This window comes from Chaetodon auriga, chromosome 19 (assembly GCF_051107435.1).
Source record: "Chaetodon auriga isolate fChaAug3 chromosome 19, fChaAug3.hap1, whole genome shotgun sequence".
In the NCBI taxonomy this organism is placed as follows: domain Eukaryota; kingdom Metazoa; phylum Chordata; class Actinopteri; order Chaetodontiformes; family Chaetodontidae; genus Chaetodon; species Chaetodon auriga.
Genome location: NC_135092.1, coordinates 22,307,501 through 22,331,525, shown reverse-complemented (window position 1 = coordinate 22,331,525; position 24,025 = coordinate 22,307,501). Strand labels below are relative to the sequence as shown.

The window sequence follows — 24,025 nt, the reverse complement described above, 5'->3', positions numbered from 1 at the left end:
TATTTTGTAGTTGCAACTTTTTGATATCTTTATGCAATAAATTCATTGTTTGGGATTATTACTGTTATAAAAAAAAAAACTGAACCTGACGAGAGAGTCTGCAGCTCTGTGAGGCTGCATTAGACACAGTGGTGCTTTGAGCTAAATGCTAACATCAGCATGCTAACATGCTCATATTAACAATGCTAACACGCTTGAGGTTTAGCATGTGCAATGTTTGCCATGTTAGCATGCTAGCATTTGCAAATTAGCAACCAAAGTCCAGCTGAGGCCGATGGGACGATGGTTGTTCTGCAGGTAGTTGAACTCCGAACTGAATTCTGTTTCCTCACTGAGAGAAGCTGCAGATTTCTCTCACTCTTTCATTCATCATGTCCTGACACATGAACATGTTGCTGCTGGTTTGACTGTCAACAAAAAGTTCATCCAGAGCCTCCAACGCTGCCAATCATCTTCAAAGGGCTCCATGTTTTCTGGTTCGGATTAGAGAAGGTTTTTGTCCTCCCAACATTTTTCTGCATGGAATCATAATTGTTTAGTCTCCAGTGAGATATTATGTTCTGTGCTTTGTTGCAGCTATGCCTGCATCTACACAGTAAGAGCCATTATTGGGTTTGTCATGTGGTGAGGGGAAGAAATGTGGCCCCTCAGAGCCTCCCTGTTGTGTTCTGTGGCTAAATTGCAAGTAGAAAAACAAAGCATTCAGAAGACTCAGATCTAACCAAAGATCTGCCTCATGGAGGCGCTAGAGGAAAAGTCAGGGGATCACTAAAGTCAGTGGAAGTCATCCTCCGAGGACGTTTTTACCAAATTTCACATCAATCCTTTACATAGATGTTGAGGTAATTCAGTCTGGACCAAACTGGTGGACTGACCAACAGACAGCTGCTGGAAAAAACTGGACAAAGACAAACATTCAGTGATATGTGGTGAAGGAAACAGAGGAACCTTTGAGAGGGGAAGCAAAAAAAAAAGGTGAACATACAGGCTTTCAATGAGGAAGTGAATGGAGGAACATTCTGGAAATGAGAGTCCTCATGAATAATCCAGGAGGTGTCTGAGTGTGTCTGTTGTCTTTATGTCTGCAGACTGACCGAACATCATCCCATCAGGGTAACAAGAGCTGGGCCAGGGGGTCAGGAGGTCAGGACGACCCGTTCAGCGTTTATTTAATTAGACATAACAGTACAGTACTCCACGGTGGCCAGCAGGTGTCAGTGACTCGACAGCCGTAAGAACAAACTGTACGAGTTAACTCCATCCAGCAGATGGTAGTAATGCGACACTACTGCTGTGAAACCTCACAGGAGAAGGAGAAGAAGGAAGAGCCGGTAGATTGAATAGCTGTGACGTAAACCAATCAGAGAACACTTCACTCCTGCCTGGTGACCAGCGACCAATAGAAGGCCTCCTTACGAGCGCGGATAAACGGATTTGTTGTGTTCCGTTGTAGTGAAATCCGAGTGTTTAGCAGCAAAAACGTTTCGTTTAACTTTCTAAGATCTGCTCAGGATGAGTTTCTCTCTGAGGTGAGTCGATCTGTGTCTCATGCTGCTCTTCGTGTCTTCAGCTCTCTTCATCTTAATGGAGAAAACTTGGAACCGCGCAGACAAATGTAGCTCATTCGCATCAGCTAGCGTTAGCATGTTTGGCTATTAGCATCAGTGTTTGACGGTGTTTGCTAACCGAATTATCCTCAAAAATACAACTAACTTGTAAGACTACAGTTTAAAGTCGACGAAGGAAAATGGCTAACTAGCTAACCGCTTCTGTGACTTATCTTATTCTTATTCCCTCGTAATTTACAGCCCCGCAGTAAAGCACACGGTGAAGCGGTAGCTAACGCGTCATGGTTAGCTTAACGTTAAGGGGGCATTAATGATGTCGACTTCATGCAGGACTTTACGTTGATTAATGCAACAAACTGAAGTATTTCTTCTTCATAGGTAAAGTATAAGCAGTCTCATCAGTGCCCAGGTATTCTGCTGAAAGTGCCGTAATCCTGATTCGTTAGCTAAAGAATATCTACGTTTTTGCATTAATTAATTATTCATGATAATTCACACACCGTCACTTACCATAAAACGTTACCAGTAGCACTTTTTATAGTTTACTGCATTCTTCATTTTAATAGCTGTTATCAGAAATGGTGTCTCCACGGTATCAGACATGGTCAAAAATGTGATCATGATGTCCCCTGTCAGATTCTGTGACATGACCTTACCTTACTCAGTACGTGAGCGGCCGTAGAGCTGAAAGTCTTGTGTTGTGTGTGTGAATGTGTGTGACGCTGGCATCTGTCTCTCCAGGACTGAACTTGCGGCAGACAAAAACAAGCGGAAGAAGAGGAGGGAGCTCACGGAGGATCAGAAACATGAAATCAAAGAAGCTTTCGAGCTGTTTGACACTGACAAAGATAAAGAAATCGACTACCACGAGCTAAAGGTGAGCAATGAAGGACGCTTATGTTGAAGAAAAACAAAGATTTTTCAGTCGACAGCCGTGAAACTGTCGACCGTTTGAAGCCTGTTTCGCTCAGAATGTAATTACTTTACAGCTAAATATGTTTGGCCTCATCACCTAAATGTCATTCTTCACACACTTTGACTCTGACAAACAGCACAAGGGCCCAAATCATGAATAGATAAGCATGAAGTATGTGTGTCCTGCAGAGATTGATTGGCTGATTGATTGATTGATTGATTGACTCACTCACTTACTTCACATGCACACGAGTGTCCTGGCTTTGAGTCCCATCGTGGTTCTGATCATATTTGGGATGTGATCTGGAACATTTATATCCCTTCATCCACAACCATAACTGTCCAGGTTTCTGATCATCTGGTCGTTCAGGTGTGTGTTCGACATCGATCAGATCAGTTCCACCTGGACTGAGTGACCTGAACTGTTGAGGATGAGCTCAGTTTGAGTGCATCCAAACTTCAGTAATAATAAACTTTATCCTCTGCATTATGATGGACTTTGTTGTCCATTAATGGTGATCAGGTGGAGAAAGTAAACCCAGCAGAGTTCAGACTGAAAGAACCCAGTTAGCTGTTCAATGTTGAGGTAAGTCTGTCGTTTGGCTGAGATGAAGAGAAATCATTGACATTGCTTCACATAGATAATCAGAAAGCTGGATGCTGTTAGAATCGTGAATGCAGGGATATAAATAACCTGGTTTCTCTACGTCCACGTCGTTTCCTGACAAAGATCAAAACCACGACTCGACTCCATTCAAACATACTAAACATCCCAACAGGTGGCGATGCGAGCGCTTGGCTTTGAAGTGAAGAAAGTGGATGTTTTGAAGATTCTTAAAGACTATGACAGAGAGGGAAATGGCAAAATAACATTTGAGGATTTCAATGAAGTTGGTAAGTTTGCCTTCAGTTCAGTTGAATCTCTCTGCAGAGGTCTTGTCATGCATGTGAGCTTCAGAGTGCCAGAGGCTGATGGGAGGGGGTGACGCACAGACTGACTGAAGTCAGCAAATCCTTAATGTGTTCACGTCTTTCTGCAGTGACTGATCGCATCCTGGAGCGAGACCCAAAGGAGGAGATCATGAAGGCCTTCAAGCTGTTTGATGATGACGAGTCAGGAAAGATCAGTCTGAGGAACCTGAGACGAGTAGCTCGAGAGCTCGGGGAGAACATCAGCGACGAGGAGCTGCGCAGTATGATCGACGAGTTTGACGCCGACGGAGACGGTGAAAGTAAGTGATGGTTACCGAGTTACCAAGAATAATGTCCTTTTGTAGTCCTTTGAAGTAAAAGTTAAAGTTCTGTCTGCTTAAAGTGACCTTCACAGGGATGTGTTGTCTGTATTTGTGGCATCACATGAGCATTAATGTGCAAAGTTTCTCTCTGACAAACTTGTTTTTTCTGTTTTCCAGTAAATCAGGACGAGTTCCTCTCCATCATGACAGGAGACTCCTGATGAAGAGCTCTGGGTTGATCGGTCGATCGTCCGTATTGAGAGAAGCTGAGTGACTGAACATCTGTCAGCGTGTGAATGAAGGTGAGCGTAAGAGCGAGCGGTGTCGGCCTCCTCCAGACGGTCTGAGGTGGACTTGAAGTTCTCGTGACGTGAGCAGAGCGGACTGTCTGAAAAGACTCCCTGAAGATAAAGCTGTTGGTGTCGTGCAGCTCTTTTATTCGTGTGTTGTGGACGTTTCCGTGTTTCTGTCTGAATAAAATGTCCTGCAAAGAGTCTCAGAGGACATTTCAGACTCTGATGTTAGTCTAGTTGATTATAATCCAGACCTGATGTTCACCTTGTTTGTCAGCTGCTGGAGGCAAAGGGGCCTGATTCATTCCTGAAGAGACTCTTTGATTCTGTTTTATATTCTTTAGTTTGAATGTGTATTTATTTTGTACAAAATAAATCAGTTTGCCGGCAAACTCTTTCCAACACTTTATTTATGATTTTTAGTTTCCGTCCGAGACATCCTGTCACTTCACAATGGAATAAATGCAAAAATCAGATTAATAAATGGTGAATAAATCTGAAAGTACGTGGAAAAGAGTCACACATCATTCAGTGTCCCACGTCAGACATCCCACACTGATCATATTTCAGAAGAACTTCAGAGACACTGAATTTATCACCGTGATGAAGACGGCAGAGTGTTTCTGTCCACCTCAACAGCTGTGAGACAAACTCCCATGAAATTTTATACAGACGGATCCCAATAATTTTGGTGACCCCCAGACTTGTCCTCTAGCACCACCACAAGGTTCATATTTTCAGTTTTTAGTGAAATGTTTTGACAGTTTTTTCCTGTTTTGCATCTCTTTTTATTCATTTTTGTCTCCTTTTAGTTGGTTTACGTCTCATTTTGAGTCTCTGGTTGTTTTCGTCTCCTTGTGGTCATTTCATTGACTTTTCTGAAGAGGTTCTGGTCCAGGGCCCCAGGGGCCCGTGCCCAATTGTCCCGCTCAGTAATCTGGCCATGATGTTAACAAGCTAACACCCTCTGACTGTGGTGGTCTGCAGCATTAACGCTGTGAATATAGGCGGTGTAATATTTTCATATTTGTCATCACTGTGTCTCAGACAGACATTCTGCGATCATGAATGTTGACATGTTCTTCATATTTCCATCTGTGTGTTTTATGTCCAGTTTCTTCAGTTTCATTTGGTTTTAGAAATTGTCCTACTTCCTGCTGTAGCTCAGCTTTCCACCAGGGGGAGTCACTCAGTCACGAGTCCTCTCAGAGGCTGAATGTGTGGTGGCACGGCTCAGCTGATCAGGCCCTTTCTGTTCTTTGAAGACACTGACATGAAGTTTCCCTCCACACGAGTCGGAACAGACTTTTGTTTGTTGGTTAAACTCCAGCTTCGCTCAGTCTTTGTCCGGATCAAATGCTTGAAACGATTTACAGAAGTAATTATTTACAGTGAGGAGCGGCTGTGGTGTCACAGCGAATGATGTAACTGTGTGAAATGATGAGGTCAGGTGATCGTGATGAGGTCAGGTGATGAGGGGTAGTTTTCACCTGAGTCGCTCTGATTTAAAGCCACAAGTGAGTCAAATCCAGACAAACAGAGAAATCCCACATGATGACGACGTGCTGAGATAATTAAGGCCGTTCGCCGAAGCTTCTGTCACACTGAGCTCATAACAGACGCAGGAAACCGACCACAGGAGCTTTTAGGCGGCTCCTCCTCGGCTCCCTGTCATTTGGCTCCCGCAGACCTTTACACACTGATCCAGATGAAGGTCTCTGGGCTTGAGTTGCTTAGATGAAAACACGGCCTGCTTTGCTTTTCATCTGTCTCAGCCCCCGTCTGCTGCTCGGATGATGAAGAGGACTGTGGTCAGCTAACCCAATTTGCTTTGGTAATAGCTCGAGCCAATCACACAATGACAGAGTAGAGGACTCGTGGTTTTCTCCTGAGGGAGACAAATGAAAGTGATGCAGTAATAAAAGGCCGACACACACACACGCTGCAGGGTTTGTGTTGCAGAGTGTGTGTGTTGGTGCTGAAGGTCAGCACCGATGTCGATTATCAGGACCTGCATCTGGTCTTACTGCGGGGACGGACACCATGACTTGCCCTTGCACTGGCACATGCTCAGCTGTTGGTCCCTGGACCAGAGCAACACACCATCCAGAAATAAACCAACCCAGTTCCTCCCCAGTTACAACCTCAGCGTCGCCCCCCTGTGGTTTTAACTGCACGACCCCACACAAGCACACATACACACACATGCACACACACACACACTCCTTTGTATTACTGGTAATCATCTGTGTTGATGAGACTTCTGTAAATACATCAGTGTGGGAGACCTCGCCAGCGTCTGATTGCTCTTCAGGGGTAATAGCTTAGCTTTAGCTTAGCTTTAGCTTTCGAGTCACATTTCGTTGGACTGATGGGACGAAGCCTCATTCACACTCATTCTGTTTACCAACTCTCAGAACTTTTGTACTCGTACTTTTACTTGACTTGGAGTATTTCCATCTTACTCTACTTTCTACTTGTACTCCACTTCACCTCAGAGGTGACTTTGCAGATTCAGATAAAGAATACAAACTAGAGTAGACACTAGAATACAGTAGAATAAGTTGTAGTGTATTATTTTGATCCTCGGGGGAAATTCACGAGCTGCCCAGCAGCACCTTTCAGAGCTGCAACGTTAAACTGATGAACACTTTACTGCATCAGTAATGAACATTATTCTGAAACGGATCTTTCTGCTCAGCCAATATTTTTACTTTTGGTACTTAAAAGATATGTTAATGCTAATGTTTTTGTTCTTAAGTAAACTTCATCCACCAGTGGAAACGACACGAATGAATATCCAGAGAGAAACATGCTAATAAGATCAATGACAAACAGCTTTACAGTTTATCCAGTAAACCACAATACTGCATAGTACTGCAAAGTTACTGCACAGTACTGCACAGCCACAATCTGACTGTTTGACATCTGTTTATAGAAATATATATAAACTCCATGAAAACAACCTGTAAAATCAGCAGCAACTGCAAACTGGGCTAAAAGCTAAGCTAAGGCTAACGAGAGGTTAGCTGAAGCTGTGCAGAGAGATTCCTGCAGCAAACTGAATTCAGAACAGCTGCTACATTCGAGGAGCTCCTCCCAGTTACAGCTCTATTACAGGTCTGTGGGTTTGGGTGTTTTTTGGAGGGGGGGGGGGTACATGAAACAATGCACACAAAGCCTTTAAGAGCTTCATCTCTGCTGCACAGTTCTGCACGTCGGCCCTTTGTTCTCCACTTCTTTCAGCTCTGCGTCTGTGGGACAGTGTGGAGTTTAAATAACTGTAGTTAACAAAGAAGACGCAGGAACAAATCTCCTTTTGTCGGTCGTCCTATTAAAGAGCACCCCCCCCCCTCCCCCCCAACAAATAAACGGCTGTACAGACTGTTGTTTTGACTCAATTACAGGGCAATGATGGAGGATGTGAAATTAAAAAACTGCAGTTACATCACAATAGTTGGTCTGTGAACCAGCTGAAGCTTAATGTCAGTTCTGAGAAACAGACGTAACAAGTACTGCGTTTGTCCAGCAGCCAGCAGGCGCTTTCACTTTGTTCTGCCACAAAACTTAAAATACATACAGTAATAATACATCAGAATTGATTTCTTGATTATGTTTTGTGTCATTAATCTGAAGTTATCAAACAGAGTGAAGTAAAAACAGCAGTATTTCCCTCTGACATGTGGTGGAGGAGAAGTATGAAGTAGCAAGTACTTCACAGCTGTACTTCAGTACTGTATTTGAGTAAATGTACTTAGTTACTGTCAGAGTTTAAACCTCTGAAGCGGATTTCTGTTTTCTGTCCTTCTGATTGGTCACCAGAGGTCAGTGCCCCTGTCCACCTGTCAGTCATTAGGCGAGCTATGCTGACCATGTGACAACACTTACCCTCTGACCTTTCCTGAGGCGAGCGCACAGATCTGTGACGGCGTGTTGGCGTGCACGACTCGCATTCAGCAGCTCCCGTGGAAACAATCAGCGTGTCGTGGTTCTCGCTTCTCCGTCGACCAAGAAACAGCGAAGGAGGACGACGACGGTGTTCAGGATGATTCTGAGTGTTTGACGAGTGTCAGCTGGGAGTGTGACACCAGCGTCCAGGTGGAGGCCGTGACCTTTGACCCCTCTCGTAGGAATGACCTCGACCTGCACCGACAGTGACTGAGCAGCGGTGAAATGATCGGCATCCGAAGCAGCTGATCGAGTTTCATCTGAGAAAATTCAAACCCTGTTTAGTTTTTCTTTATTGATTCTTTAATATGTTTGAAAAAATAAAAAATGAATCTGCAACTTTTTTTATTTTGAAAAGCATCTTCCAATAATAAACAATCAGAGTCAACATTAAAAAAATCACCCTTTATTCTGTTACTCTACAATATAAATACATAAAGTAAATTAAAGAAACATGCCAAAAATTTAGTTTCCAGCTTCTCAAAAATGAAGACTTGCTGCTTTTCTATAATAAGAAATATTAAGGATAAAAAAACATGAAAGAGAAATGCCAACATGAATATTGGCCCTGTGCATACAATAAATACACAATAACATAAAAATATACACTCATAACACACATTTATTTACGTTCAGGTTTCACTGTTTACTGACACATTTCAGACCAAATGATTAATGAAGATATCGATGAGCAGATTAATCAATAATCAGTGGTGGAGGGGGCATTCAAAGATGGAGGAACCCTTAAAGGAACACTTCAAACATTCAACATCAACACATCTGGAGATACGAGCTTTTCACTGGACAGGAAGGAACAACTAGTAGAGTAAAAAGTACAATATTTACGTATTTATGTCGATGTCAGTACAGTACTTGAGTAAATGTACTCAGTGTTACAGTCTGACACAAAATGGCCGCTTCGCTTCCCTTCACAGCGTTAAAGCTGTTCTGGGGTGAATTATTCCTCAGATTGTGTCATGTCCAGTCACAGAAGTGCTAAACTCTTGACTTCCTTCACGGAGGAGGTGCAGGGGGTGGGGGGGCACAGACATGAGGAGGGAATGCCTGGAGACGGGCTGTGGATCGTGGGCTATGCCTGGCAGTTGGCTGAGGATGGATTAGTTTACACACGCTCATGGCTTTCACAGTAACTCTATCTGTGCCACAGCCCAGCTTCCCTCGGCCCAAACCGAGACTCAGACTGCAGCTCCGCTTCTAACACAACGTCACGTTTCATCAGCTCCTCGTACCTTTTCCAACTGAATATCTTTGTGATGTAACGGTGGATAAATGTGCTGAAGTGAACAGTCCCACAGAAGAAAGTGGCATGAGAAGACAAGAGTAGGGAAAGTACCTCAAATTTGAACTTGAATGTAGTAAATGTACTTAGATTCCACTGATACAGTCAGGCACGATGTATTATGAAGTATTTCCTCTGCTCACGCCTGGTCCTCTTCACCCTGAGCTCACGGCTTCTGTCATTGGCTGTTTATGCTTCTCCATCGACTTCATCCAACTCCTGCAGGCAGTGAGCCTGGAGGCACAGAGGAAACACAAGCACAGGGGTATACGTGACACACACTGCACACACACACTGCGCACACACACTGTACACGCTGCATGTACACACTGTGCACACACACTGTACACGCTGCACATACACACTGTATGTACACACTGTACACACTGCACATACACACCGTACACACTGCATGTACACACTATACATACACACTGTACATACACACTGCACATACTGTATGTACACACTACACACACTGCACATACACACCGTACACACTGCATGTACACACTGTGCACACACACTGTACAGCGGCCATTTTCTTTGCTGTGAAATGCAGCACATTTGTTTGATTGTTAGCAGAAAGTCTGCACATCATGAGCATAAATAGAGCTTTGAGCTAAATGCTAACATTAGCATGCTAATGTTCACACGACACACAGTTTATAATTTAATAAAAATCTGAAACATTAAATCAAAACAGCGGAATTTAGGCCAGTGTGGTGAAAAGACGTTTGACGCTCTAAAACTGGACTAAACCGCTCCAGTGTTTGGATTAAATGTGTGTTTCAGCCGTAGTTTATTGACCATATTGACCCAGAAATACGTGTCTGCATTAAAATGACCTCCAGGCTCAGTTATTATGACTTTGTCGGGAGCAGAGGAGAAGCCTCGAGCTGGATGGGCAGGAGGTCAACAAAACATGGAGCGTTAAGGTGGGAGACCGCTGCTCGTTTCCTGTTTCCAGTCAGCGTTGGTTTCTTTTAACCGTGACCGCCATCGTTCTGAACCTGAACAAAGTCGTAACTCCGATGCCAAAGCACACAATCTGACCAGTTTGGCTTTCCCACCTGGTAAATATTTCGGTCAGTTAATGTTGTTGCTTAACCGCAGGTCAGTCTGCAGAAAAAGAAGCAAAATGTTCATTAATTTCTAACATTTTGTAGCAGCAGAGATGATGGTTTTCCCTCCGTCCTCAGTCTTTCAGGTAGGAAGTCCTCGATGGTTCAGAGTCTGGATTGTAATTCTCAGTTCCAGTAAAATCTCTCCGTTTATTGGCTGTCATGTACTTTGGGGATTACTCCTCCCTGTACTCAACTTGTCAACATGTTGAAGTAAAAATGGATCTTCTGTAGGGGATCATTTGAACTGTGACAGGAGAAGAAGTTTGTTTCAGCCTCTAAACGGAGCAGGACGGGAACGACTTCCCTGACAGCTTCAATCGGCCATAATTCAATTTCAGCCAAATGTTTCGCCGTCTTCCCGAAGACGGGATGAAGTAAAACAAACACTCAGTGTTAGCCTTTCCCCTCCTTCCCACCTCTTTTCATTTCCTCCCTTCCTCAGGTCTAACTGGTGCAGACAGGAGTCTAAACAGCTTGTTGGGGGGGCGGTAAATGAACAGCACATTTCTTTTTCAGGAAGAGGTGAAGGATGGACGCAAACCAGCAGTGGAGAAATGAAAACAGGTAAATTTAACACAGCAGAACGTTTTTCAAGCCTGAACGCTAACAATGTGCCCTCGTCTCCGTCTGTGTGCTGGAGAGGAGAAACCACGCTCAGAATTTATTTTCAGGTGAACTATCATTTACGCTTCAACTGCTTCCTTTCCATCAGCAGGGCTGAAACGCGCTGACCTGCAGCGGCGCTGGAGGAGAATCAACTGCACACGATCACTTCTTTGGTTCGGACGCCATGAGCCGACGTTCCAGTACCACATGTTTAAAGCTCATTATTGAACTCTGAATCAGATGACTGTAATGTGGAGGAACAGAGAGGTCATCAACTCTGCAGCTTGTTTGACCTTTTAGCCTCTTTTATCTCATCGTTAGCATGCGGTTCAGTCTCAGGTGAAATGGTCTGGCTGTCGTATTGATGTGAGAGATGACTCACTTCGTCATGATGTTCTCATTAATGTCTGCTCACACCAGAAGTTTCACAGCAAAATTGGCTAAAAGCTTAAGTATGACTCGCAGAGCTAGCTGGTGAAGTAATGTAGATACCTAGCTAACTGCTAACACGTTAGACGGTTGAGAACATGCTAGTTCTGGTTAGTCTAGTTTACTTTCTCTGCTGTTCACTGATATTTTAGTCAGATAAAAGATAAATCAGTCTTTTAAGTTGAGCTGCTTGAACTTGTTCAGTGATCAAGCTAAGTAGCATGCTAACTGACAGCCAGCTAACCCCTAGCTTGAAACACTTTTTGTTACTCAAGAAAAGGTGCAAACTTTTATTACAATGAATTGACGTAAAATCCTGAGATCGAAATGTCAACAGGCAGAAAACGGGGAAAATAAAAGAGGCTCAGAATTAACTTAACCGACTAGCACTAGCATGTTCCTGGCAGGCTAGCATGTTAGCAGTTAGCTCGTCCTCTGCAGTAGTTTACATGTAGCCCTGTGACGGGGCCTTCACGATGTGTCAGCTCTGCTGCCTGTTCTTCTTATATTTCCTCTAGAAACCAGTCAGGTTTGTTGTTTTTGGGCATCTCAGTGAGTCGGCCATGTTTCCGCACCGACACTCAATGAATTCGTAGATCATGGGAGTCAAAGGAGTCTGCTGGTCTCCTCTTCCTCCCCCTGACAGGAGTGGACAGCTGAGGGTAATCCTCCGCCCAGCAGATGCTCATATGTAGGACATGCTCGCAGGTTTGATCTCTCTCTCTCAATGTAATGTGTAGAGCCGCCGCTCTCTGGACCAGTAATCCTGGGCTCTTACACCACAGCCTACGGAGGTCCTGAGTGTCAGCAGCACATTTTTCTCTCCCACCCACCCACCCAGACACACACACACACACACACACACACACACACACACACAGGCAGCATCACTGACACCTCAGAGCTAAATATACCTCGAGTGACAACGACAGGTGACCAAGCTCCTCCACAGACCGGCCAGCTTGGACACAGGGGGGTCACAGGGTGTGAGTGTACGACTCTGTGTGTGTGTGTGTGTGTGTGTGTGTGTGTGTGTGTGTGTGTGTGTGTTGATTGGACGGAGGGGGTGGCGTTTGAGCGTCAGGGGCTGCTGAGTGTAGACTACCTCTGCTCAGTGCGGACTGAGCTCAGATCCAAGCGCAGCCCAGTTCTGGGTCCCCCTCTTCTCTAAGCCAGCTGGTCTGGCTTAATATCACTCCTTCGTTCTTTCTTTCTTTCTTTTTTTAATCCTTTCTTGTTTGATACAAGGGATCGACCGAGCAAACCCACAGCTGGAGCTGCTGGGGAACCTTCCAGGTGAAGACAGAGCAAAGAGCGGCGGTGAGTGGAGGGCGGTTGATGACGCGTGGTCGTTAAATGGGAATATTGTTGGGGGGAAACATGAGGTCTGAGAAGGAAACTGAATTCTGAATTAGATTAAAGCAGGAAAATGTGTCTTTTTCCTTTTGTGACCACTTTGGGCAGTAGAACAAGCTGTAAACGCAAAATTTTAAAGTGGACATGGCTAACGTGCTAGCAAACAGCATTAGCATTCATTTGGAGTCATTTTTTTTGGTCACTTGATAATAAATACGCCCAGTTTTCTTTGTCTTTTTGCTCTGTTTTTGGTCTCCTCCAGCTCCTGGGGACATATCTGGCTCTTTAGCTGCTAATCGCTAACTGTGTCTGCTGTTTGCTGCTCAGCAGGTGGTGAACTGTGACTTCATCAATAGAGCCTGATCAATACTGAGCCAATACTCATATTGATATTTAACAGTTGATAAACTCATGGGAAAAAATTAATTAGGTTATTTGACATACTTTTAACATTTCTTGTCTTATTGGCCGACATATATTCACCGCTTTTCTGCGATAAGCTAATATCAGCCGACTTATCGATCTGTTTCTGTGAATCGAAGTTTTATGTTACGTTGCTGCTGATGAGACTGCTGAGAGTCAATCGAAGTCGAGGAACGTAAAAACAAACAATGAGCTGAAAGACTCTAAAACGCTGCGTCATGCTGCTGACTTTGTCTCATCGCTCGAGTCGCTTGATCCATTGATACTATAGAATTATTGATCAGTGCAGCAGCTGTGACACGATGGACTTATGACAGATGCTGTTATTTCCTGCTGACGGTTGTTTGTTGTAGTCAGTGATTGGACGTAGAATTGGGTGAATAACTGTAAAAGTTTGTGCTGCTACTTACAGTCATTTAAAATGTGTTTTGTGATTGTGGGTTTGAAGTCTGTGGCCTGGTTGTGGATGTGGAGCTGAATGCTGTGAGTTTTAGAAAATGTGCTTATTTGAAGAGAATAAGGAGCAAAGACAAAAAGAATTCGTACAAACTGGAGATTTATTGAGCTTTTACATCAGAGTCTTCATCGTTTTGTGCGTTAAAGCTGTTTTATGACATGAACGCTGCATGAATTCTTTGTCTCTGGGCTTTTATATCATTGAATCTGTTGATAAATAAAACAGTGATCAGATCTGATTTTCACTACTCCACAAATCAAATATCTGACCCTTAACGCGAGCGTGTTGGTACATGTCTGCATCTCGTCTGTGATCGGGACTTCGGTGAAAACTGATGCTGTCGTGTTTGTTAAAGCGTCCATTTACTGGACTTCTCACAGGTTTTTACTACATTTCAGGGTCTTTGTCACTTTGTCCAAAGTCAAGACTGAACATTCTTAATTAAACTCATCAAATCCAAATAAACCAACAGATAAATTTCAAGATGATGAATCGTGTAAATAGTTTAGGAAATGATCACCTCTGTGTGAACAGAGGAGATCAAGGATTAATGCTCAATACTGATATAATCGAATGGAAGTTAAAAACTAATAGAGAATAATCTTCAGTGGATGATTCATCACTTTAAGAACTTTGTTTGACACTTGTGATATCAGATTTTTAGAGTTCAGAAATGATTTTCTATAAAACCTAGAAAAGATTGTTTTATCAATAATTTTAAAATTTTACATTATTAGAAAATGATTTCTGCTGGCTGAGTAAATAGTCTGACAGGTGATTTCTGGTGCCTAAACAATCAGTTTTCCTCTTCTTAAAATTTAAAGATAATCGACCTTAATGCTGCAAATTCCAGAAGTTTTACTCAGTTGTCTTTTATTATGAAATGCAGTGATAAACCTTTGTCTCGTGTTCAGGGTGCTAGAAACTTTGTTGAGGCTTCCTGATAACCACACAGGTGCAGGTGTTTACCTGTTGATTCAGTGGTTTGCAGGCGTCACATGTGAAGCATGAAAACACTGCACAGGTACAGACTCAGACTCTTCTGTCACACAGACCAGTTTAGTTTGTCATGTTTAAAGCTAAAAGTTCAGGGGCTGCTCCTTCAGCTTTAGTTCTACATGTGAGTGTTTGCTGGTTTTCTTTGTCTTCTGCAGTAAGAAACTGAATTTATTTGGTTTGGACTGTCAGTCAGACAAAAACCAACCTTTGACTTTTAGACTAAATGATCAATTCCTTCATTTATAGGCAGAAAATCAGCAGCTACAGCTTCAGGTTTGTGAATATTTGAACTTGTTTTACACAAAACGGTTAATCAATCAGTCAGGATGATACCTGGCACATTCACTGATAATGAACAGATCAGTAATCAATACAGCTGCACTTTGATCAGTGTCCGCTGGGAGGCAGTGTTGAGCCTGATCAAACATGTCAGTTTTAAAGTAAATGAAGTGTTTTCTCTGTTTGGAGACCAAGAACCTGTTGAATTCAACATTAATTAAAATTAAGATCATTAACATTCACCGATAAAACACGTGGTTCATCCCTTCACGTGGTTTCAGTTTCAGGCTTCATCATTCAGATCAATTCTCATCTTCTGTTTGTTTCCTGTGTTTGTGCGCGTGGGTGTGCGTGTGCACGCGTGTGCCTGTGATGCCGCCGCCTCCTGACGTCCAGGTGCTCGCCGAGAGGAAGCGCGTGCTCCAGGAGGCTCGCCGATGGACTGAACCGCTGGACGGAGACACGCAGAGGAGAGTGACGACAGACATGCGGAGCTGAGCGGAGCGCAGAGGAGCAGAGAGGAGCAGAGCGGAGCGCAGAGGTACAGTGAGCTGAGTGCGGGACGGTGTGTGTGATGCGGGCCGTGCGTGACGCGCTTTAGCCGGAGAATCTGTGCCCAAACATCTCACCTCCGGTCTGTGCGGAGAACTTCTCCTCCGGCGGCGGTGCTCGGCGCGCAGGGTGTAGTTTAGAGGCCGGAGCCGCAGCTCGGTGAACGGGCTTGGTGCGGAGCCGCGGAGCCGGGTCGACCTCACCGGGTTCGGAACTTTTCTGTCAGCCCGTCGAGCCATGTGAGGAGCTGAAGTGTTACTTTACGCAGCAGCAGCGGGTAAGAGAGTGAAGTGGAGCTGATGTAGAGAAAGTTTGTCACTGATGGAGAGCACGAGACGCGCTCAGGTTTGTTCCTGTGAGGAAACTTTGTTCGTTCATCGTCGTTATTCAGGTCAGAGCGTTTGTAGCTGCTTCTCTGTGTTTTTACGCGCAAATAACAGAGTTTAGAGCTCTGTGCGCGCGGAGCTGTGAGCAGCTCACGGCCGGATACAGTGATTTTGGGGCCCGGGGCAAACACAGGAGCAGCCCCCCCCCCCCCCACACCATCCATCTTCTGGCTTCCATAATCTGGTTCACAGTGTTTTGGTAATTATTCAAATGTGGAGCAGTTTTCACCCCCACCTCAGTGTGTGTGTGTGTGTGTGTGTGTGTGTGTGTGTGTGTGTGTGGTGGGGGGGGGGGGGGGGCATGCTAACACCAACAGACTAAGTACCAACAGGTAGGTCCTGATATCCTCTGCTCACCTGTTCTGTGGGTTTTTTGCTGTATTGTCTTCTGAATCAGTGTTAGCAGCTCCTGCTTGACGTGTACTCATGGATGAACACACACTGGGTTATTTAAATGCTGGTTTGTTCTGGATGAACATCAGAGATGATGATGTTTATTCAGGAAGTGTAAGTCACACTGAATCATCTTCATGTGTGTTTCATGTCTGTGTGTTGACATTTGACTGAGTTATGAGAAGAAGTGTGATTTCTGGCCAGCAGCACATGAAACACACTCATCCAGCAGAGTTGAACCTGATTCGCTCGTTCCCTGCAGATTATTCTGTAATGTGCGCGCTGTATTTGTGCTGCTCTCCGTCATCATGACGATAGAAAAAGATAACATGATGACTGCGGTCATGAAAACTTGTTTATAAATTGCTTTGCGATGTTTCAGCGTCCGGTAAATGTTCAGATTCACTGATCTGACCTGAAACCGGACTTACCGGATCGCATTTAGTCATCTTGACTTCCTCAATTTTCATTGAAAAAAAAAAAAAAATTCACACTGAGTTCGTTAAAAAAGAAGTGAAGTAGAAGAACGAGCAGCTTTTTACACAGAAGAAACTTGATGGTCCACTTTAAGAAACAAGGACGTCGCTCTGGAGGGAAGTTAAATGACAGGCCAACTGATGCTGAATTGTGGCAGTAATTATTCGTGGTGTGGAGGTGAAGAATGACAATGAAACCAAACCGAGCTAAACAAAAACACAAACGGCTGCCAGAGAACCAGATAATGGTCCATTTCTGCCCAGATATGCTGCGTCACCAGTGTCCACACTGCTCAAACTGTTCTGGGATCAGCTCTGTGTTCGACGGACAAACGTGAGAGTGGAACCAATCCTCCATCTGATGTTGACAAGAAACCAAATCATGTCTGCCGTTATGTCAAACTGTTCCCTCAAAGTGCTCTCAGTGAGTCTGGAGCTGATCAGACGTCAGCATGAAGAGAGAGGCTTCGCCCGTAAAGACGCTGCAGATGTCGGCGTGCTATCGTTCACGTATGCTGAGCATGTGGCGTGTTGTCTGTGCCACGGCGTGACTCACTCCCTGCTTATGGAGGGGTATCCCTAACCAAACCACATGCATTAGATCACATTACCTGCCTCCACAGCCGACACCTAAAAAGGGATTTCGACCGCTAATTTAGCCTCTGTTTGTTTTTTAAAGTTGACGAGACACTTTGAACTGTGTTGGCAGAATCCTCCGCCTCAGATCACTCGTCCAGACATGAACAGTCGATTTAGTGAAGCTGTCTGACAACACGCAGGTGTTCAGATCAGCTCTTCACCTGTATTCAGGCACTCGTGCTGACCTGAAAAACCATGATTGTCATGTGATTGGTTAGACAGTGTAAGGAGGAAGTGAAGTCTTTAAATAACTGAATAATCAATCTGTGGCAGTGAATCCTCAATTTCAGACAGAGGTACAAACGCAGCTTCTCAGTTCTCTCCCTAAGAACCGCAAGTTTCTTTCCAGCTGAAGTGATAGCTGTCATTAGCAGATTAGATTAGCTGTTGCTAGCTAATTAAGCTAACATTAGCTTCATGAGTTGGTTGAAAACAGCGCCTGTGTTTGACTTTTTAATGTTTTCTGCTGACTTGTTTTAAATCAGAACCCTGTAAAAGGGTCTTAAATACGCACTTGCCGGCTACATACACAGTATCATGCTAACAGACTCAGACTAGCTAACATGCTAACTTGCTGTCTGGGTAAAAGTCAGCGTTCAGAATAATAAGAAAAAATCAAACATAATCCTGTTTGGATGCTTCGTGTACATACCTAGAAAAGTACCAGCTGTTTCCCTTAGCTTCCAGTCTTTGTGCTAAGCTAAGTTAGCCAGCTGTTGGTGCTAGCTTGTCAATCTTCTCAGCTAACTCTCGGCAGGAAAGTGAATAATCGTGTTTAAAAACGCTGAGCTTTTCCTTTTGGTTATTCCACCCTTACTTTAAAACTCTCATTAGCTGGGTTCAGTTGGACAGAAGCTGGTTCTACTTCCTGTTTTATTATTAATCCCAGCTGGAAAAAGTGTATAATCATGTCTGCGTTGGCCGGGAATCGAACCCGGGTCAACTGCTTGGAAGGCAGCTATGCTAACCACTATACCACCAACGCCACAGCTCACAGAGCGCCTTCAGTCCGCCCAGACTTCAGTTCCAGATACAGTCGACCTAAAACAGACTCGTCAGGCTGAACGATGCGACCGTTCACAACCGTCCGTCCACCTCCTGTTTGTCAGCCCCGTGCTGGACAGCCTGACACCCCCACCCCTGACCCGTCACCCCTCACCCTCCAGCGACCACCCACCCACCCTGCCTGCCTGACCATGAAGGAATACAAGGGCGCTGCCACATGTCACCCATCAGCCATTGCTCTTCGCAGACTGTGCAGCACGTATGCAAACAGGCATTCACGTAGTCAGACTCTCTCTGAGGTCTCAGCGTGTTGGAAAATAATTGGCAAGGCGGCGAGAAAGCGAGAGAGCAGCTGAGGACTGCGTGAGATGGCTGATTTCCATCTCTTCCTCTGCTCAACAGTCGCTCTCTGTCTGTGAACCAGAAACCAGTCGTATTGTTGTTTGGGGTAAAAAGTTCATTCTTTTATTTTTGGAGTCCTTCTGCTTTACACTGAGGCTATAAATAGCGGGGAGGTTTGTGCGTGTTGGCGTGTGGAGGGCGAGCTGGGTGGAGGTTTGCTGTCATCCTGGAGGAGATCAAACTCTGCATTAAATCACACCTACAGATCGCAGCACACACATACACCCACATACTGAGCCTCATTGCTTTATGCAGCGTTCCCTCAACGCCTGGCGTCTCGCTTTGGCCTAAAATTCCCTTTCACGACGACATGCTGAGTGTGCTCGTCTGCGAGCGCTCTAAATTTAAACCGTGTTGATCCTTGTGCTGTTTTCCTGAAGCGAGGTGGGCTCGCAGGCAGCGTGACTCAGACTCCAGATATTCGTGTAACGCTCTCCGGCTGGCGTGTCGCTGCTCGCTGCAGACGATTCCGATAGTATCGCAGCGCTTCATCAGAGCGTTTGTTTTGTTGTTGCAAAACACATCAATTATGAGTCCATGACAGAAGCTGTCAGTTCATATTCATCCAGTCCTGCTGAAGACAACGAGGAGCAGAGGAGGTGGAGATCACGCGGAGCAGCTTAACAGGCCTGAGACCAATGACTATTGCTCTTTCTGATCTGTTGCTTATTTTCTGGATTAATCGATTGGTTCTTCAGATCAGCACAAGTTTCCAAAGCCCACAGTGACGCCTTCAAAAAAAGAAAGCATCCATTTCTGATCAGAAAACAGAGAGAAGCAGCAAATTAGTGCAGCTGGAAAGAGAATTAAGCATGAAGCTAACTGATTAATCAGTTAAACATCTACGATACGCAGAGAGACGGCTGTGAAAGCGTCCACGAACAGCGTCATGAACGTGGTTTGATATCGAGCCAAAAGAGTCGATTTCCGAGCAGATGCACCAGAAATCAGTGACTTCAGCTTCTCACGTGTGAAGATTTGCTGTTTTTTATGTTTTACGTCAGAGCAAAGTGAATATTTTTGGGTTTTGGTCAAACAAACATTTCTAAACCTCAGGCTGTGGGAAACTGTGACTGATGTTTTCTGCTGTTTTTAGATGTTTTATCGACCAAAAAAGTGTCAGATTCATCTGTGATGGAGACATGTGACGATGAGGGCGATGAAGAACGTCTGTAACCACACTCAGTTTCTCCCTCTTTGCTCGAGAACACACCTGCGTCACCTTCTTACGTCTTCACGGCTCCGAGCTTCCTCCTTAGTTCATCCGTTGAGCCTGAGCGCCGCCGCCGCCGCCGCCGCCGCCGCCACCGCCACCACCTCGTCTCACTTCATCCCGCCGCGATGACGGCGTGATGCTGCCAAGAAAACACACCGTGTGTTTGTGTTTGTGTGCGTCTGCTTCAGCGTGTGTGAACATCCAGTTAACTCTGTGACCCGAGCTCTTAAGCTCCACTTCAGGAGCAAGACACGGGTCACATGGCGCGCACACACACACACACACACACACACACACACACACAGATAGTCGCCTTTAATCGCTCTAACACTCATTTCTGTGTGCTCTTTTAAACCCTCCCCTGTGTTTCACGCTCTGTGGCGCTCGACAGATTAGCAGCAGATTTGTTGACAGTCAGAGCGCTAATAAAGAAATTCCCATTACTCCTGGCAGGAAGGAGGCCGTCTTCTCTTAAACTGCTCCTCCTCACGGTGAGAAAAGGGAGAATGTCTTAACGTGACGGCTCAGAGGAGGTTGAGGTGAAAGGTCAGCTGCAGGGAGCTTGTGCTTGTGTGTGTGGAGCTTCCACGTGGTCCAACATTCATGATTAGTCACACACAGGATGTCTGAGCAGAGTGACACCTGAAGCCAGCGTGGAAAGGCCTTAAAGGAAAATCTGGATGTTTTCATGGTTTTCAGATGCGTTTCTGTCAGCTGGGATAACGTTGCACCAAAGCAGCAGTGAAGAAACACGAGCAGACCGACTGGAAACAACCAGCTCATCCAGATTATCACTTTATCTGGAAGGAAAAGTTGAGGCAGGAAGTCGCTCTGTAAACTGTTCATACCTTCATGTTCTCTGAAGATACACGCAGACATCTTAGAGAAGCTACGCGGAGAAAGGCCTGATGGGTAACCGGAGGCTCATCTCGTCGCTGATGATTCCCTTCAGACTGCGTCCTGCTCCTCGAGCCGGGCTCCATCCAACGTCAGCATGAACCAAACATCATCGAGATGTTTCCCACAAAATCTCATGAACCGACAGCGTTCCTGCGATCACTTCCTGTCCCAGCCGTGCTTTGTGTTTGGTGCTAATGTTAGCATACAAAAACAGTAAACGAGGATGGTGAACACAGTAAAGCATGTTAGCATGCTGCTGGTAGCGTTTAGCTCCAAGCATCGCTGTGCCTCGCAGAGCGTGTTAGCGTGCTGCGCACTCTGAGTTGAATTACTAAACTTTTCTTAGATTTGAATCAGTTTTCAATCCTTTTCTTTTGTAATCTTTCAGATTAACGAACGCAGCCTCCCTCTTTCACTCGTTCATCCACCTCCTTGAAAACAACAGTATCATCGAAGTCAGTGTTCAGTTTGTCTCATCTCTTGTAAAGCAGGCAGTGTTTCCTCTTTTTGTCTGAAGAAGCTTTATTATCATGAGCGACCTGAGTCTCTGACGCTCGGCTGAGTGTTTTCCCGCTGGCTCGTCCCGTCTCAGCTCCACCCAGACAGGAAGTTTTGTGTCGAGCACAAAATCCTGTCTTCAAATGTGGTTTCTCAGAACCTCCAGATGTGCTTTTATACAGCGCGTGATAGAGCCATCACTCTTAATCGTTTGCATTCTGACGTGCCGGTTGTTTCACTTCCTCCTGAGGGTGCAGTAACCCCCTGAGGAGGCTGGGTTTCTGGGTGTGTCGGGGGATCCCGCCGCACTGAATGGACGGGCATGCAAACAGATCATGATGTTGCCTGCCTGTGCGTGCATGGCGGTTACACTCTGCATTATAGCTTGACATGATACCCACACGCAACCCGGTGCTGGTAATTAAATGCGGTGTTCATACATGTTCCTGTTCCACTTTTGTTTTGCATGCTTTTGTCGTTTTCTTGTGGATGTTGACTCGGCACCTCTTCGAGTGTGACACAGAATCCTAAAACCAGTTTATCCTCTTCCTGCCGTCCATGTGCGGGCATGTGTGTGCTGGAGTGTGTGCCTGATTACGTCTCTAACCCTAATGATTATGTCTCGTTCTTCGCAGGAACCGGCAGTTTGGAATTGAAAAGTGAGAAACTGTGAGGGCCTGAAAGTCAATCAGAGGAGCCGAAGAAGACGACGTTTGTGACGAAGAGATCAAACATCCAAGATGGGGAGGAAAAAGATTCAGATAGCGAGGATCATGGATGAGCGGAACAGACATGTGAGTGCACAGGAGGCCGAAACAGCCTCAGACATGAAGCTCTTTGTGGAGACGTGTCGCCATCAGATTAACATAAAACACGACGTCAGAAAGGTTTTCAGCTTCATGCTTCTGCTGGACCCCAAACAGCCGAACTGTACGTTAGCTGGAAGCTAGCGAGCCGTTCATCCTCTGACCGAGCTCACAAAGTCCAGCTCTCTCTGTTGTTTCCCTCAGTCTCCCCTTTTCCCTCGTGTCTCTGTTCATTTATAAAACAGACTCATAAAGCCCAGAATAAGCACAAAGTTTTAGCTCGAGTTGAAAGACTTTAAACTCGACGGATGCGTCTTGGTGTCAATTACGCCGCCTCTAAAATTCGCTTTGAGTTCTGTCTGAACACATTCTTCTAACGTCAGATCAGTCTGTAAAAATCATCTTTCTCCTCGTGATGCAGAGCAGAAGAAGTTTAAAAAACACCAAAATAATAATGTTCAACTTTCATCCAGGACAGCTGCGTGGATGCATAAATTAACATCCAGCAAAACACTTTTAATCTGAGCGAAAACACCTCAAACCCGACTGAGCGGCCGCCATCTCTGCTCGTCCAGAGGCAGCGTCGCTCACGTCAGTCATTAATGAACTCTTAAAATCCGTCTGTTGCAGCCTGAGAGAGAGCAGAAAACACCTCCTTCATTCATTTCATCCTTCAAAACCAGTTCCTCAAACTGGTGATATCAAGTCATGTGACCCTCACGAGCCGAAACTGTGTGAGCTGCTTCCACGCAAAACACCGACAAGTGAGAAATGAAAGCTTGTTGTCAATGAGGCTGCATCCACACACACACACACACACACACACACACACACACACACACACACACACACTCTGTCATACAGTCCAGGGAAGGATCGTGACGCGGTCAGTCCTGCCCTGGTACGAGGGTCAGGAAGCATATGTGCCTGCATTTCCTGTCATAACAGGAAGAGAGGAACCGCTCCCCAATACAAGACTTGAGTCTGTGTGTGTGTGTGTGTGTGTGTGTGTGTGTGTGTGTTGAGCAGCTTTATCTTTAAAGGAACACACCAGTTTGTTTAGAAGTTTTAGCTCCTTTGTTGTGTTCTTAAAGGAAAACTCCAGTTTACTCCAGCTCGAGTTTTATTTTGAAAGCTTCGGTTAAAATGACATTAAAATTAGCACTGTGGCTAAAAATAGGTCCAACAAACACAGTGTGACGACGGGACACGTCGGAAACAAATCACATTCACCCAGAGGAGAAAATAAAGGTGACCAGTGAAATTATTACCCAAACTGTGGGTTGTAAACATCCGCCATGGACCGACTTCCTGCGTAAGTGAGCGACCGTGTTTACTGCCGTGTGCTCGCAGTTTTCCTGTGCGACGAGGGAGCGTTCCAAACATCTCAGCTCCAGCTGTATAAAACCTGTTTGCTCCTGTTAGTTGAATGTTCGAGGTGGCCTGACATAAAAATAAAACCTTGTAATTCACAGAAGCTGCTGGACGTTTTCTGTTTTTCCTGCACTTTCGGGCAGCCATTGATTTCCGTTCAGCTCGAATCGATGAGCGGACTCTTGAGTTGTGTAATCCTTCACGGTGAACATTAAGTCTGCTTTTACATTATTTATGTGTGGTAATGCCGTTTAAGTGCAGATTGATTTTAACGGCCCGCACTGCATCACCTCACCGTGTACTGAAATGAACGGAGACACGTGGACGCCTGCAAGGGTTGAGTGCCAAGAGTCAGCAGCCATGCTAGCTAGCTAACATTTGCTAATCAGCTCTGAACACAAAGTGCAGCTGAGTTCTTCATAAACCAAAGTATCGATGATGAT

At 45.1% G+C, this 24,025-nt stretch overlaps 2 protein-coding genes and 1 non-coding gene across 7 annotated transcripts in view; 2 read left to right on the top strand and 1 right to left on the bottom strand.

Annotated features, from left to right (window-relative positions):
- The first annotated feature begins 1,401 nt into the window (after positions 1-1,401).
- Positions 1,402-4,520, top strand: cetn3 (centrin 3). Its single transcript, XM_076757294.1, has 5 exons — positions 1,402-1,529; positions 2,310-2,445; positions 3,263-3,377; positions 3,524-3,715; positions 3,896-4,520. The coding sequence occupies exons 1-5, from the start codon at positions 1,513-1,515 to the stop codon at positions 3,937-3,939; spliced, it is 504 nt and encodes a 167-aa protein (XP_076613409.1). The 5' UTR covers positions 1,402-1,512; the 3' UTR covers positions 3,940-4,520.
- Positions 4,521-12,575: 8,055 nt separating this feature from the next.
- mef2ca (myocyte enhancer factor 2ca) overlaps positions 12,576-24,025 on the top strand; it is a 25,713-nt gene continuing 14,263 nt past the window's right edge. For 4 of the 5 annotated variants that reach the window (XM_076758353.1, XM_076758351.1, XM_076758352.1 and 1 more), the window contains exons 1-3: positions 12,576-12,741; positions 15,332-15,476; positions 22,038-22,196. In XM_076758353.1, the coding sequence (XP_076614468.1) occupies positions 22,143-22,196 (54 nt within the window). In that variant the 5' untranslated portion in view covers positions 12,576-12,741; positions 15,332-15,476; positions 22,038-22,142. Of the gene's footprint in view, positions 12,742-15,331; positions 15,477-15,509; positions 15,765-22,037; positions 22,197-24,025 lie in introns of those variants that run through there. The other variant, XM_076758350.1, reaches the window with a different exon arrangement.
- Positions 18,295-18,366, bottom strand: trnag-ucc (transfer RNA glycine (anticodon UCC)). The gene has a single exon. It is a non-coding gene; the product is annotated as a tRNA-Gly (tRNA).